General features: G+C 38.7%; 1 protein-coding gene and 1 long non-coding RNA gene across 2 annotated transcripts; both read left to right on the top strand.

The window, feature by feature from the left end:
- The first annotated feature begins 1552 nt into the window (after positions 1-1552).
- On the top strand, positions 1553-7185 carry LOC112556186. The gene is made up of 2 exons (XR_003097635.1): positions 1553-3564; positions 3824-7185. It is a non-coding gene; the product is annotated as an uncharacterized LOC112556186 (long non-coding RNA).
- A 288-nt stretch (positions 7186-7473) lies between these two features.
- Positions 7474-14441, top strand: LOC112556182. The gene is made up of 3 exons (XM_025224949.1): positions 7474-7566; positions 10765-11350; positions 11883-14441. Exons 2-3 carry the CDS (start codon positions 10835-10837, stop codon positions 13086-13088), a joined length of 1722 nt encoding a protein of 573 aa, XP_025080734.1. The 5' UTR covers positions 7474-7566; positions 10765-10834; the 3' UTR covers positions 13089-14441.
- Positions 14442-16833: the final 2392 nt, after the last annotated feature.

The following is a 16833-nucleotide window of genomic DNA, read 5'->3' as shown; positions in this document are numbered from 1 at the left end:
ATAAGGGTAAACAGTATTTTTGATAGGCATTTCTTTTTTCTCCCACAAAAGCCAGCATCATTCATGCACCTGCTTTAGTTCGTGTAGTCGAATCACTGACTAGTCTTAGGCTGCTTTTTCCGTTTTATAAAACAATAAATAGTGTAAATATCCCTTAATGTTAACATTCATTAGGGTATAAATATAAGTGTACAAGTTTTAGAAGAATTGTTCTGTTGTCAACTGTTTGTTCTTATTTTTAATAAAAAGAAGGTTTGAAGTAGTTTCTGTGTCACTTAAAAATTGCACTGGAATAATATCTTTCGGTTTTTTTGTCAGAAAAAAAAATTTATTTTGAAATTGAAATTTGTACTGATATCTATCGTGCTGTATATATCGAACAACCTGCAGTGAAATTTATTTTATTAAACAGAAAGACAAGGGCAGTAATAAAGTGACACGATAGTTTTAAGTGGGTTCTGCTCAGTACTTTGGCTTCCAGAAGAATTTTTTACTTACAGTCGAGCCTACACCACAGGTGTGTACCGCGGAAAATATTTCCATACTCTTTTGCAAAGGAATATTTCAAGGAATTTTCGACGGCAATCAATTAATCATGACTAAATCAACCTATAACTATATTTTGAAGACATGTGTAGCTCAAAGTCGAAATAGTTTGGTAAACGAATTTCTGAAATATCTAAAAAATTGCTGCCACAGAAAATAAAGATGGCGATCTTATGATAACATAGAAAAATGACGAACAATTGACAACATATGTCAAAGACTGAAGTAAATAAAAATTAGGTAACTTCACATAGTAGTAGTGTGAGGACTTAGTCTCGAGTGTGCTGTCTGTATAACTAAGAGAAGTCGGACCACACGATCTTTGTTTACATAGAAATAATAACGTCTTGTTAAAGACAAAAAAACGTCTTTTTTGACTATGAAACACTTGATAAAATAAAGATTCTTTCTTATTAAAAATTGTTTAATGTAGATATATGGAGGAATTTATAAGCATAACGAAAAATATGCACACCGAGACGAATTCTTGCTATAGGGTAACCCAATACTGTTCAGGTTATTTTACGGCAAGGTGAACTCTATGGCCGTTGGTTTAGCTTGGTTTTTAAATGATTTAAAGTTCTATTTGCTCAGGAACATTATTAGTCTGCAACCTTTTTGTGAATAGCAATTGCTGTCAAAATATATAATATGATGTAGAAAGTCTGTACCAGATGTTCCTAGTTTTGTAAGCTGATGACACTAATATGTTCTGAATCTGAAAAAAAACAAAACTACAGAACGCTCTGAGTGTAGTGTCAGGACATTGTGCCAGGTGGCATTGCTATGTTAGTGTGAAAACTAAAGTTTTTGTCTTTTGCAAGAGGGAAAATATGTAAACTGCTTGTTTAATAGGCAAATGTCAAAGTAATAATTAACTTATTATTTGTAGGTGTTAAACTCAGTCATAACCATCAATTATCACTGGCTTGGAAAGCGTACAACTGTACATGAAAGATCGAGCACGATCAGTCAATCTCTCACCTTAATGAACAGTTGCACTTTTACTTCCTGCAGACGTAGAGTGGGACTATTGTATAAGAACATTGCCCTATATTATTCATGTCGTTGTAAGTGTGAGGTTTTTATTGTTGTAATCATCGTATAACATTATATTTGTGCTACTATGAGTATTTTGTATTTTTACCAAGAACAACAAAATCCGGGTAAACGGTACTTTAGGAGCTTAGTAGGTTTCTTTAGATGTTATTGAAACTACGAAGCTGTCTTCTGTATAAATTAGTTAATCTTTCGAATGTACCCACATTTTCTAGTATTGGTTATCGGTTCACTTACAACTTGTTTGTCATTATTAGAACTAATTCAGATAATGTTATTGCAATTAAAAATTTATTGAACAGTTCAAGACTGTCGTGGTTTTTAGACCAACAGGATGATGTAAAGATTTTCACACACTGGCTTAAATAAGTTTAAGAAAATGTTTATTGGACATGTATATCCAAATAATAGTGCTATAGATCGTATTAAAAGAATGTCTATTCGAATGACATATTATAAAGCCTCTTTCTCTTGTGAAAACTATATCCCTCTATTATGATTTAAGAATCTCAAATAACAATTCTTTGAGTTGATTGTAGTATACTGAGATCCTTACTGCACCATGTTAACTAAAGCTTGTGATATTGAACAGAAGTCTCACAACATTCTAGTTTGTGATTACTTTAGAAAAGAAACAGAAAGATTAATACCGGAATATTATTTTAATATTATTATTTTAATATCTGAATGCAGTTAAAGCTAACAGTCAAATAGCTGTTGCTACTGTTGTTTGTTTGAAGGCTACTGTGTTCTGTGTTCTGTGTGTCTTGTCTATGGTTATATGGTTTTATATTGTTATGCACAGTGACGCATATTTTGCATCAGATATTCCTTCTTTTTTGTACTAGGAGTACAATTTTGTAATGGAAATATTATTATTAATTTTGACTTTTTGTATTGTTTGTGTATAATTTATTTGCTATTACAGTAAAACCTCTCTATGAAGATCTTCCCGATTACGAACCTCTCTTAGTTACGACTCATACATTTCTCCTGGAAATATATATAAGCGTCATCTCCATTCCGACCATCTCCTTAACTCACCTTACGACCGACAGTTTGAGCTCTATGGCGACTTTGGACAGAAATTTGTGTTTAAAAAAATTAGTATATTTTAAGAAAGACTACTTCTGGTCAACTGTTTACACTATTGATATCATTTTCCACCTCAGTACACGTAATGATCTGTTCAGGCCTTTCTTAGCCCCCACGGGGATTAATTAGGAGCCTAATTAGCATATTAATGAAAAGCGCTAGGTCGTGGTTCGCGAAATAAAAGCAGACTGGTTTATCTATCTGTTATGGGAAAAAAAGGTGATTTTGATGGATTATACCAAATCTTAATAGACATGTTTTACTGTACTACCCGCCAGGACGGTTTTACTTGATGATCTTCCATAGAATAGCTTTCTTTTGACAGTTATAATAAACGTTAAAACGGAAGTGTTTGTCAGGATTCACGCGTGCTTGTGTATGTGTATGTTTGAGAGAGAGAGAGAGGGAACTACTAGAGAAAAGTGCCAAAAAAGTTGACTTCTTCGGTAGTGGTATGTAAATTACTGGAAAAAACGACATACATCTAAAAATCATTGTAAAAACTATTATAAAATGATTTTGCAAAGTTTTAGATATAGCTAAGTACAAGTCCAAGACACTAAACTGATTATGAGAAGAAAGAACAAACTATACCACTTAACATGAAGGCTAGAGAAGTTCTTTCGGTGCAGAAAACGCATATTAAATTACAAAAATTAACTGTTTTCTCCCGCTTTATACCATGATTTTTATCATGGATAGCTTGCGATTGAACCAGTTGATAACCTGCTTAGCAACGAGATATCCACACATCAAAGATGGCTGCTACGCAGGATAACATGACCTGTGCAGTCTGTTCAGAAGTTTACAGGTCAACAAGATTTCTGCCAAGTCCAAGAAAAGCGAGCGGCAATAATGGAACAGGTAAGTCAACGATCTTCTCAAATAGTAATGTTCATTCAACTTGTCTTGCTAAAGGTATAAATGTCCATCTTCTGTATTTAATCCAAATATAGTGAATACATTGAAGAGTGTAATTTGTTACAGACTATGTATTGTAAAATTAAGTAATAAATAGGTAAACGTTTTAAAGTATTATATGATTTCTAAAATCTTTCCCAGTAAGACCTGCAGGATATAAGTAGTTTAGCAATCAAGCCATGTTGAATTTAACGTCCGACAGATTCAAGTCCGGTATGACGTCATTGTGGCCATGGCAGCAAAATATCGCCACCAAGCACTTATGGAACTCAAGAAAGCTTCCGATGATTTGGAGAAAGATCTGGCCGCTGACACATAGCGAGTACAGGATGAGCTCAACTCTCTTCTCCAGCTCCAATCCCGCACTCAACACGCGCTGAGTTCCACCTGTGACACGGAGGTCCTGCAGGTGGAGAGAGAGATGACACGGGGAGAAGGAAGTTCAAAGCAACTGAGAGAACGAGAAGATGGACTGCCTGTCACGACTTACCGCCATGTACTCCACGGTGACTTCTATAACTACATTGAGGATCACTACATGAAGACATTTATCGGGTCACCAGTCCAGTTGAGTTTTCCAAGTAAGAAAGCCGTAGAAATTGTTAGAGTGGGTCGATGTGGCGATAGAGGATGTCGGGAAGTGCATGCTTTGGGGCAGCGAAAGGACTGACGCATCGAAGTGTATTATGGGGGAGCAGGAGGCGACTATACTAAAGAGAAAGGTGTGTGTTTTGACTCTAATGGTCGTAGAGGACCTGAGACAGACTACGGTACGCGGATATCATACATCTCACGTGAGAATATTATTTTCCGATGGGATGAGTTCTCATTTTGTGCTCTTCCTTCTAAGAACAAATGTCTGCATTCTTTAGTTCAGGACTTTGAATCAGGTGTACTTCATATAGTTTCAATCAATTGGAAAAAAAAGAGATAAAAAGGAAAGGATCTCTTTTTTATTGACCCCAAAGATACACAGGGTACATAACTTTGATTCAAACGAGCAAGGGACGTTTTTTGCTTTAGTAGATGAAGATGAAGGTGAGAACACAAATGATGAACTAGTAAAGATAAACAAGAGTGAAGCGGGTAGCCGGTCATCCCGTGTAGTACGTCTGTATTCCAACAAATCCAACGACCCCATAGCGACCTTCACGCAAAAGAACTTCTTCCCAACAGACGTCTGCTTTTGTGGCAAAGATGTGCTGCTGATCGCTGATTGGATGAACGACTGTGTGCACGTGACAAGAGTATCACACAGTGGCATCGAGTTTGTCTGCTTCCTTCCTGGCAGTGGTGACATGGTGCGGCCCACAGCTCTGAACCTTGACCTTAACGGTCAGCTGCTGATTGGATGTGGTGATGGCTGGGTCCTTAGAGTACCTGTCAACTACTAGGAAATACTTCATTATAAAATTTTCTCTCGCGTGTGGCATTATACTAGGCAGTACATGACAATGACACCCACAGAACATAACAAAAAAGGAGGAAATACATTTAAATGCTAATGCGTGGAAGTTATGTCAACAATAAAACTTTAATGAATTAAAATAATTGCTCAAGACAGCAGCACAGCAAAGATTCTCTGAACTGTATGCCGTCTTTTTGTGCAAAGGCTAAAAAGCAAATGCTTATTATCCTTTTTATGATGTGCCTAAACACTAGAACAATTATGTCTCACCATCTTTAAAGGTTTATATTCTTATAAGATTCTCAAAGCGATTAACAAGATTCAAGTTTATACTACATATGCGCACAATACAGGCTTTTACAAAGAATGTTGAACAGTAATGCAGAATCTTGTCTTAATAGTATGTTGTGTTTTTATTTTGGCAACATAAGCCAAGCTGCAAAAACATCAGTGTTCTGTGGTTATACACCACCTGTTGGGTTACCATGTAAAGCATGACAAGCTAACGAATGGATGCAAAGTCTCCCTATTTGACTTTTTCTTTATCAACTCTGCCTAGAAATTATTTGTTTCTGATGCAACTACCATAAGTTATACACAACAAAAATGTGGTGAATGTCAACAAACGATAATGTAAACGACAGGTACAAGAGACCTTTCATACAGTAAAACAAATGATGTTGCGACTAGAAGTCCCAAAAACTGAGCCGTTGACTGTTGTGGAGGAACTGCAAACTGTGTTCAATAGGTCTGAACAGTTGCTGCACATGGATACAGAAGAACTCAATTTCTTGAATGTTTTCAAAGACAAAACGATTTCACTCATGTTCTTATTTAGCAGGTGCAGACCAGTGAGTTGAGTGCTGCAGTTGTTTTGAATTATACTCTTGGATTCTGAAGGAAACAACAGACACTTTTGTGCTGCATCTGCGAATAACAAAATTTATACTGTTACTTCTTTAAATTTGTTACCAATTCACTATTTTTGCAAAGATATTACCTGTATAGAAGTATTTACATGTATACAAACTATATTCTTTGATCTTTCGTAGATGTAAAAATAATCATTAATTTGAATTACTAGCAAAGTTGTTGCTATAATCAGATCTGAGAAAGTTTACTTTCATTTGAGAAAAACTTTGCCAAAGTGTATCATATTCGCTAGTTTTGTTCCCGACATAGACAAGCGTTTGCTCGTGCTAGTGTCACTTTGTGTTTGTGTGTGCGTCCGCTCTTTTTTGTAGGTAGTTTATTGTAAACCCGTGTTGCCAGTACACGAACGGTAAAACAATATGGATGGCACCTGGCGTCAAGATTTCTGAAAATAATATTTCTTGATGAAACTCTTTGAGGGCTTATTCTCTTCGGTATGACTACAAATGTACCAAAAGATACAGTTTTGTGAGAAGACTATCTAGGAAAAACCTCATGTAGTCAAGAACTTTCTGCACTACTTCAAAGATAAATTTTTGATTTAAAGTTTACTTTCGAAAAGTTTAACAGAGAAATATAAAATTTTCTTCAACACTGGCTTTTATATCAACATCTTATTTGAACTCAAGTGTTACACCTGTGTTACAAAACATGCACAGAGAGAGAGAAGAGAAATTTAAAAGTGTGAAAGAAAAAATTGTTAGCTTGCTTCCTACTGCATCAACTAATATATTTGGGTTGTGTTTATTTACGCTTTGCAGTATGTTATCTTCGATCAGCAATACATGGTTGTAAGCAAGCGATTATGTCACAATTCACTCGTCTAATCGCCCTCGGCTTAGTGCAATCAAAATTAGCGTTGTGATTGTAGCCTTGTGTACTGTAATTGAAGTTGATTCTCAAGAGTAGAATGTTCTATTACATAACAGTGCAGCTTATACTGCGTATATCTGTGTCTCCTACATTATGCCTAGCCACAGGGACAAACGGTCAACAAATATAATGCCATTTTGTTTTTGTAGATTGTATTCATCATTATTATAATTACATATTTTACTTCCAACACAGAAATTCTTTGAAGGTAATTAGAGGCTCACGATATCTAGACTAGGGATAGAGGAATAACGGGACGCCTATAGACAGCGGCCATATTTGAGATTGTTTCATTTTGTAAATTGTTTGAAATACTCTCGATTATTAACAACTTTCCTAATCACACTAAATTGCCTTGTGTTGTTTATTGGAGAGATACGCTGGGGGCTCAAGAGTCAATTAAATTATAATTAGCAATTTAGTGTAAGTGTGCGCGTACGTAAATCCCGACGTGAGTTGGTAGAGGTGTCGAGAGTGTGATCAGCCCGTCTCACCTTTTGTGCGGCTCGTGTAGCCACAACCCGTGACGACCTGACAATAAAATGGAAATGATTGGAGGGAAAAGCCGGAAGAAACAAAGGCAGAGCCTAGCAACGACCTGAGTACAAGTCTGCCCAGACTTTATTTACTTAGCTACGCCTGACTAGGTCCTCGAATCTTCATGGAGGTAGTCAACTAGCCACCAAGGCAAGGGGGAAGAACATTAGAAACTCTCTTCACATTTGATAGAGGTAAGTTCAAGCAATAAACATTTTATTGTTAGTATGCGTACTAAATATGAGAATATTATTTTTGTAAGATTTTACACAAAATTTGTATTCCTGCCATTTTTTAAATTCGCATGTGATATGACACGTGTAGACTAACACTTACAGAGAGAAAGTAAACGAGAGTCAACAAGATGAAATAAGTAGCGCTCGCTTGCTTGACTAGATGTGTACATGTCTAAGTCAACATAGCGATAAATACTTTTGCCTAATACTGCTCTAGCAGCATGTCTTTCATTGGTATAGCGACAAGATGTACAACAAGATATCATTATAGCTTGTCGTTTTGTTACTTTACACTATGCAATGTAAGAACACACTGAAAGTATGGGAAAGGTGCCTCTCAAAATCATCGCTCGGAATGTGTTTACTAACGTTGCGAATTTCCAGGGGAGGGATCTACTAATCTGCGTGGACTCATAAGACAGGTATTGCACCACAATCTTAGTTATTTAGTGCAACAAACTTTACCCAGTCGACCACCTGTTGCTAGTGGGTACCTTACCCCATAGACGGCATAGAGGGTTGAGGAAGTTTAGGGAGAGGAGATGGACACCACCCTCACATCAAGCTGGCCCCGAGAAAAATGAGGTTTCTAACACCTCGCAACCCCCGCCCCCGTTAGCGACCTAAAAGATAAAATCGGGAATATCCGGAGTAAGAAGTCTACACATCTACGTAGATTTAATTTTGTCACACTGTTAGGCCTTGATATCGACTCTAAAGAAGATGAAATTCTTGAGATCTTGTTCATGAAACAATCACCCAAAAGCAAGCGGTAGCTGGGAAGAAGGGAAGACAGTGGGCAGTGGTGTTGGAGGAGGTATTGTTCTCACAAATAAAAACTTGCCCCGAGAAAGTGCGGTCACTTATAACTCAAGTTCCACAAGATGCCAGAACGGATGGGAAGCCAGTGTATAAAACAAAGGAGGGGTGGTGTGGTTCCGTTTCCTGCTCTGAGCACCAGATGCGCAGCAGACTTCTGTACTTTCTGGAGTTTGTGAAGAAGGTATTCAGGGCAGCCAGCAAGCAAGGAGTTACAGTAATCAGGTCTGGATAAAACAAACACACAGACAAGATGTTGGTAGCGCGTAGACAGAATGTGACTGATGGCGCTGATCTTGCATAGTTCATAATAGCCAAACTGGCAGCTGTAGCTTGTTTATTATAATAGGCAGACTGACAGACAGCTGTGACTTGTTTTCTAAAATAGGCAGACTGATAGACAGATGTAAGTTGTTTATCAAGGGTCAGGTTAGCAGCGATTCCTGACTAATGACATAAATGACCTTGACGAGCTTGGACGGACTAACGAGCGATGATTGATGTCTTCATCTCGAGTATAGACACACTGAACAACACAAAGATGAGGTACAAGATAACAGCAGTGGACAGCGAGGTACATATAGACACACTGAACAACATAAAGATGAGGTACAAGAGTAGAACGCACAGCAATGGATGAAGGTATGAAGGGATGAAGATACTGTAAACAGTGTAAGATGAAATCGTCACGTGATGGTTAACATGACAGACAGTATTGCCAGGGAGTTAAGAACAGAAGTTCAGGGACAGGGACAAATGTGATGTAGAAGAGAGTTCCACTGTTTAGCAGCACAGAGGGAGGACGTCTGGTGTCCGTATGTGACTGTCTGTAGATGGGAGGATAGAATGCGGGAGTCTGATGAGAACCGAAGGTTTCAGGCAAGAGTGTCCACAAGATTTCAGTAAAGTAGGGGGGGAAGGAGCCCTCAAAGAATCCATAGCATAGAGTTGGGAGCTTGTAGTCTATTCTAGCTTTCACTGGTAGTCAATGAAGAGAGTGAAGAAGTGATGTGACATGTTCATATTTTCGAGTCTGGAAAGCGAGACAAGCAGCTGAGTTCTAGACTTTCTGAAGTTTGTGGATGAGGTAGTGTGGACAGCCAGCAAGAATACAGCTGCAGTAATCTAGATTAGACAGAACAAATGAGCAGATGAGAACTTTGGTGGTTGAGATGGACAGGGTGTTGATCAAGTTTAGCCTGGATGTCAAGAATCTTGTGGACAAAAACTCTCTGAAGGCCACAGGCAGTAAAGCAGGTGCAATGACTGCAACCAGTAGTTGCAGGTCCTCAATAGGCCTCTCCTCGACCAACAAGTACTGATATGAGCAGGGAGGAATTAAGCTTAGGCCGAATAACAAGGTGAATGACTGCACTCTTGGGAGTATTTAGCATCTAGCATTTAGCAAGTCATCTCACACGTGCATCACAACCTCTCAGGTTGTCCAAGCTCCGCCTTAGCTCTCCACAGCTCAACAGGAATGTTAGGTACCATGGCGCGACTAGCACTAGGGGAATGTCCGTATACTGTAGTTACCTGGGGTCACATCAACACAGATACGCTCATCACCACCATCTCTGAGCCACGTTTCAGACAAAAACATAATTATCGTCATCGATGAACTCAGGTGGGACCGAGTGCAGAGCTTTGGACAATCCCACAAGAAAGAGGAGCAGGCGAAATGCTAGACCGTCGACGAACAAAGTTTTGGACCTATCAGTGAGATAGGAGTTGAACCACGTTAGTGAGGGTCCAGAAATCCGTAGAGGGTGTGTAGTCTATGAAGGAACAGAGAGTGGTCCACGGTGTCAAACACAGCAGACAGGTGCACTAGAGTTCAGGCAGAAACATCACCATTGTCGAGGCCAGATAAAATGTTTGTGGTTTATTTGATCAGACTAAAATGCGTATTTAGTCTGTTCCCCCTTTTTCTTTCTTTTTCCTCCTCATCACTATGATCATCCTTGCAAAAATAATCTTGTAATTAGTTAATTAAACGGTAAATTATCTGTTTCATAATTGTTCATTTAGCACTGGCATTTTTATTTGTTCGCCTGTTTGAGGATTATAGAGAACATAACAAAAAACATTTCATCATAAAAAGTTTGAATGATTGTACAACAAAATGAACATAAAACTGTTACACAAGAGCAATAACTACTACTACTGCTGCTACTACTACTAATGGTAACAGTATAATAAAAAGTTACTTTGATCACAGATACGCTTGAAAAAAAGTCAAATTAGATTAACTCTCAAACTATTTCTTTGAGTCAATTCCTCAAATTTCCCGTATAACATTTTTACAACACTTCTATTGCAATGATTTTATTTCAGGGACTGTTTGAGAATGAAGTAGGAGGTTTTACCTTATTAAACATTGAAAAATAAAAATTACTCATCAAACATGGCTGCTACGCAAGATAACATGACGTGTGCAGTCTGCACAGAAATTTACACATCACCGAGATTTCTGCCCTGTCATCACACCTTCTGTCTACCGTGTCTTGAGCAGTTGGCAAATATTCATGGAGACACCATCCCGTGTCCTACCTGTAGAGCTCCTGCTAGGATACCGCGAGGTGGTGTGCGTGCTCTACAAGTCAACTTCTACTTCACGGAGGAAGCTCTGGAGGAGGCACGTAGTGAGAAAAGACAATCCATGTGTTCTGTCCACACAAAGAAGCGTCTTGTATTGTATTGTACACAGTGTCACCAAGCCATATGTACCAGGTGTAAGCTGACCAAACACGAGGGACACGTTACTGAAGATCTGGCAGACGCCGCCGCTCGCTGTAAACAAACGATTGAACATGAAGTGGTTCATCTTGACACTTCAATTGGTAATTTTAAACGGCAAAAACGCTTTTATGAAAAACACAAGAAGTACTTAGAAGAAAAAAAAGTTGCACTATCCAATCAGGTAAGTCACAGATATATGACAAAATACGAAATCTTTTTGTGTATCTCGATGTGTGCATGACCATCTGTTGTTTGTGTTGTTTAAATCAGTGTTTGCATGTCTTTTCTCTAAGGTCTCAATATATAACATTAAGACCCTTCGTTATTTATTTTATGGATAAAATAATAAATCCGTGCACAGTGCTTTTCACAGTTTTTCGAGGATTTCAAAAAAGAAAATAGTCAAGTGTTTAGAACAGTCGTGTACGGACCCGGAGGTGCGTTGGTTCGATACCTGTGTAGGGCAGACTTCTCCCAGTCGAGGGAATGTATATCTAACCTCACAAAAGGTTTGGAAAGATAAAGCAACATAAGAAAGAGTAGATGGGACCTTCCCCCTCCATCAAAACGCTGTCTCCACAGAAGTAGAAGCAGTAAATCCTCACCATCCAACCACAGAAATACATTTAGTATACAAACATATTGACCGTTTAGGGTAGAGGAAACATTTCAAACACCAAAACAAGTTTAACGATGAAGTTGTTTTCTGTCAGATTCAAGTCCGGCATGACGCCATTGTGGCTATGGCAGCAAGATATCGTGACCAGGCGATGAGAAATCTTCAGGAAATGTCAGAGAGTCTGAGGAGAGAGTTTACCGCCATGACACAGCCAGTCACAGACGAGACGAACTTCCTTCTCAAACTTAAGGAACGAGCTGTAAACGCGCTAAGGTCAGCCTGTGACATGGAGGTCCTGGAGGTGGAGAAAGAGATAACACGGGGAGAAGGAAGCGCCGAGCGGTTGACAGAACTAAGGGCTGGTTGGCCTACTGTATATTATCTTCCTGGACTCCATGGCGATTTCACTAACGACATTGAAAACTGCGTCAAGATGTACATAGGATTGCCAGTGAAGCTGACAAAACAGATTGAGAATAGTTACAGTTTTATTCCACATGTTAGATGCGGAGATAAAGAATGTTGTGAGGTGCACGCTTTGCGGCAAAAGAGGGATGAAAGTATCGAGGTATTTTATGGGGGAACGGGAGGTGACTTCTCTAAAGAGAGGTCAGTGATTTTCAGGTCTTTCAGTCGAAGTGGTGTTGTTGAGTACGGAAAAAGAGTATCACCCATCACACGTATAGATCACATATTGGAATGGGAAGGACAAGAAAAGAGAACTCTTGCTTCAAAGGATGCCGGCATGTATTGTATAAATCAGAACTGTACGACAGGTGAGTGTTTTATAAGTTCAGTTCAGTTAGAACAAACAGACGAGAAGGAGACATGGTGTTTCGGTTCTCCTTTAATCCAACCACAAGTAAACAAGATACATAACTTTGATGCTCACAAAGACGGGATGTTGTTTGCTGTGGTGGACGAAGATAAAGATGAAACTTCAAATGATGAATCATGTAGGAAAGATGAGGAAAACACGTGCAAAGAAAGGTCCCGTCGTGTTGTACGTGTTTATTCCAATAAATCTAACAAACCTGTAGCCACCTACACACCACCAGTACAACCGTTTTTCCCAACAGACGTCTGCTTTTGGGGCAAAAAGTTGTTGATTTCTGATTGGTTGAACGACTGTGTACACGTTACAAAGGTAGATGACAATGAGATCACATTTGTCACGTACCTGCCAGGCAACATAGTGCGGCCAACAGCTTTAAATGTTGATGTTTACAATGACCTGCTCATTGGGTGTGGCGATGGCTTGTTTCTACAATGTTCCTTTCCCGCTTCTTATTATGAATAGTAGAAGGTGTATCACAGTTACAAATTTAATTTCAAATCAGCTTCTGCTGTGGGAAAAGATTTGTTTTACACATTTTCTTAAACAGTTGTGTTTAACCAGTTGCTGTTTTTTCCTTCATCTACACTAGTAAGAGGTTGTACATTCTGGTTGCTAGTGTACTCAAGAGAAGGTTGCTAGCATTGATGACAGGAGCCACATGATGAACGGAACTGGAGTTTGCGTTCTGCCCTCTTTGTTCTAAACACGGCAAAACACCATCGTCGACATTAGGCTGTGCTACATTCACTTGCCTTCCATGTTATCTGTCTATAACGAACTTTGTACCTGTCAATGTTTAACACGTGAATAAAATAATCTCAGAGATAGTTTTTAGATTGTTAGAAAACTCAGTGTCACCAGGTCACATCATGTCAGCGTTGCGTTGCAGGTCTCAGCTTAGCTTTTGTTTATTTTAACCAGCAGTGAAAGAATGAAAGTCTTATAAGATTGTTGGATTTGTGATGTATGAAACTAGTGATAGATGAAGTTATCGTATTAATTACATTAATGATTTTTTGGAAAAGAAATCTTTTACAGCAACCTGTATCTCGTCGTCCAATCGTGTGATCGTCAGCGAACTGTCAGCTGGAATTTCGCTTCTTTTTGTGATCAAACAGTTAGAAAAGCTTCACGCATTTTGTGTATACCTGAACATGTACTAACGAGATAATTTGTATTATTAAGCTCAGGTAAACGTTATTCCATGCCAATATGTAAAAGTAACAGACACATGAATCGTTTGTGCCATCTGCGGTCCAGTTGCTCAACCTTAGATGAAGTGTCAATGGTTGTGTGTGTTTGTGATGTTGTAGATACTTACATGATTATTCTTGATGCAAGTTGTTTGTTTTACAGTATACAGATATATATAATTTGCCTCTTTTTCACGTGCTAATGTACATCTTGCACCTTGCAGTGAACTTGTTCTACTTTTACTTTTACCTTTATTTTTAACTTTACTGCAACTAGAACACCTTCCCTTGTTTAAATTTGTCCACTGGGACCAATAAAGTTGATCATTGTCATTGTCATTGTCATTGTCATTGTCATTGTTGCTGAGAGCTAAATCGCAAGTCGTCGCGAGGACGGACTGCTCTTCCGCCAGACTGCTGTGGGCTGCTGACCATGCGAATATACCGAGTGATTCGTTTTGTTTTTATTTTGTGGGGATATTTGTTTGCATATTAGTCAATGCTATTCATTGGCGCTTTTTTTTCGTATCTTTTTCGTTTTCTTTAATTTCTCTTTCTTTCCTCTTTTACAGTTGGTCGGTCGCATCTAGTGACCGCTAATAAACATATATTTTGTACAGCCCCTACGTGTGTGTGTTTATCTGTTCACTGAGGAGCTATTGGCTTCGCTGCTCACATCGGACAAGTGAGTGCTGGTCGTGTGTGACTGTGAGTGTGTGACTGTGAGTGTGTGACTGTGAGTGTGTGACTGTGAGTGTGTGATTGTGAGTGTGTGACTGTCAATGTGTGACTGTGAGTGTGTGACTGTGAGTGTGTGACTGTGAGTGTGTGATTGTGAGTGTGTGACTGTGAGTGTGTGACTGTGAGTGTGTGATTGTGAGTGTGTGACTGTAAGTGTGTCTGTGAGAGAAAGTTCCACCAGAGAGCTTAGATATATATCTAAGCTCTCTGGTTCCACAACCCACGATCGCGTTACGCGTCAGGTACAGTTTATTAAAGTTTATTTTGTTGGCTCACTGCGCCTACTTAATTAATGCACAGAAAATATACACCACAACATTTTTTGTTTCGTTCATCATTATTTGTCTGCGCAGAAAGTGTGATCTATCTCGTGGTGCTGCGCGTTATAAGTTCACATTATTATTACTACTATTACCACTACTGCCTTCGTTTCCTCCAAATACAGCAACACAGCAAAGTCATCTGCTGGGACCAGGTGTATGTCAGGTGTAAGATACCTGCCCTGATGTCAACATAGGTTGGACACTAACAGAAAATGTTCTTCATCGTCCGTTCTGTATTGGCAAAAATAATTGTTTTTGTTGGATGTGTTTGAATATCTATTGATGTTTACTTCACTAATTCCTAGTCTAAAGAGTATAAGACTATTTCTGAACATTTTACAGTTATTACTCAGAGGTGTTTTTCTTGTTCGAACTTTTTCAAGTGTCTGTAAGTTAAGTACCTATCGCTCGACCGTATTTTGTCTTTCCACTTTTGTACCAAGCTAGCTTTCAGTCTTTGTATGAGCAGCAAGATAAAAGACCACAAAGCTTCCGATGATTTGGACAAAGACCTGGCCGCTGATACACAGCGAGTACAGGATGAGCTCAACTCACTTCTCCAGCTGCAAGCCCGCGCTCAACATGGCAGGAAAAGGTCGGCACGAAGAGCTGCAAGAACTCAAGAAACTTCATCCACACTAATAAGAGGTTGTATATTCTGGTTGCTAGTGTACACAAGAGAAGGTTAGTGGTTTTATGCTAGCATTGATGACATTGATGAGATGGTAAGCAGACATACTTGTAGTCTGTGTTGTAGCGGCTTTGTGCTAAACACGGCAAAACACCATCGTCGACATTAGGTTATGTTTATTCACTTGCCTTTCATGTTATTTGTCTATAACGAGCTTTGTACCCTGTCAATGTTTAAAATGTGAATAAAATAATCCCAGAGATATATTTTAGATTGTGGCAAATGCACTGTCACCAGGTCACATTATATCTGCAGGTGTCTACTTTGCTTTTGTCTTTTTAACCAGCAGTGAAAGAATGAAAGTCTTATCAGATTCTTGGATTTGTGATGAATGAAACTAGTGATAGATGATGTTATCGTAGTAATTACATTAATATTTGGGGGATTAAAAAATATTTTTACAGTATCTCTTATTACTGGCACTGGCAGAATTTGCCGCCTCTTCGGGCTCTCATGCCCGAAACCGCGCGTAGTCCACTTCCGCTGGACGGGCGTACAGGACCGAAGGGTTTTTTAAATTTTTTTGGCGTTTACAGCGCTTTTTTTGGTAAAGAAATCGCTTAGTTACGATAGCTTGTGCATTTCTGAACGCAGTTATTTCCCTTGTAAAGGGAGGGTACTCTGTCTTGACTTAACTATCGTCAATTTTCCAGAGTAACCTTTCTTTTCCCCTTGAAAAAAAAATGGCGAGACGATGTACGATAAATATGCGGCTAGTTCCTCGGATTTTCAAAAATCTGGCATCATTTGTGACTTTCTATGGACAAGAACAATGTGTGTGCATTTCTTTTTGGTTTTCAAAGATCAAAATGTGTTCCTATAAGTCATCTTCTTGTTGGACTTCGTGTACGGTGACAACTTGTGTAAGCACGTGTAGAAAAAAAATTTCTACTTCATCTACCCGATTCTGTATGGATTACAATAATAAAAGTGAGCTCTCAAGCAAGTTTCAGGTAGGATTGTAAAAATTTTACACATTTTGATCTATCATTATCAATTTGAATTATTCTTCTAGCTCTTTTAGTTATTTTTTTATAAATTTTTGAAAATCCTTAAAATTCGTGCGTACCGGTGTGTAAAACTGCCTCTAGCTCTTCCGTCATGAAAGAGTTTATTTGGGGGATTAAAAAATATTTTTACAGTATCTCTTATTACTGGCACTGGCAGACTGATACACATGTTCTGTACCTGCATCAGAACTCACATTTTGAGTTAGTGTGTATTTGATTAGACAGTCGAGCTGTATTGTCAACATTGAC

The sequence above is a fragment of the Pomacea canaliculata genome, linkage group LG2, assembly GCF_003073045.1.
Source record: "Pomacea canaliculata isolate SZHN2017 linkage group LG2, ASM307304v1, whole genome shotgun sequence".
Classification (NCBI taxonomy): Eukaryota; Metazoa; Mollusca; class Gastropoda; order Architaenioglossa; family Ampullariidae; genus Pomacea; species Pomacea canaliculata.
This window is presented reverse-complemented; position numbering and strand designations above follow the sequence as displayed.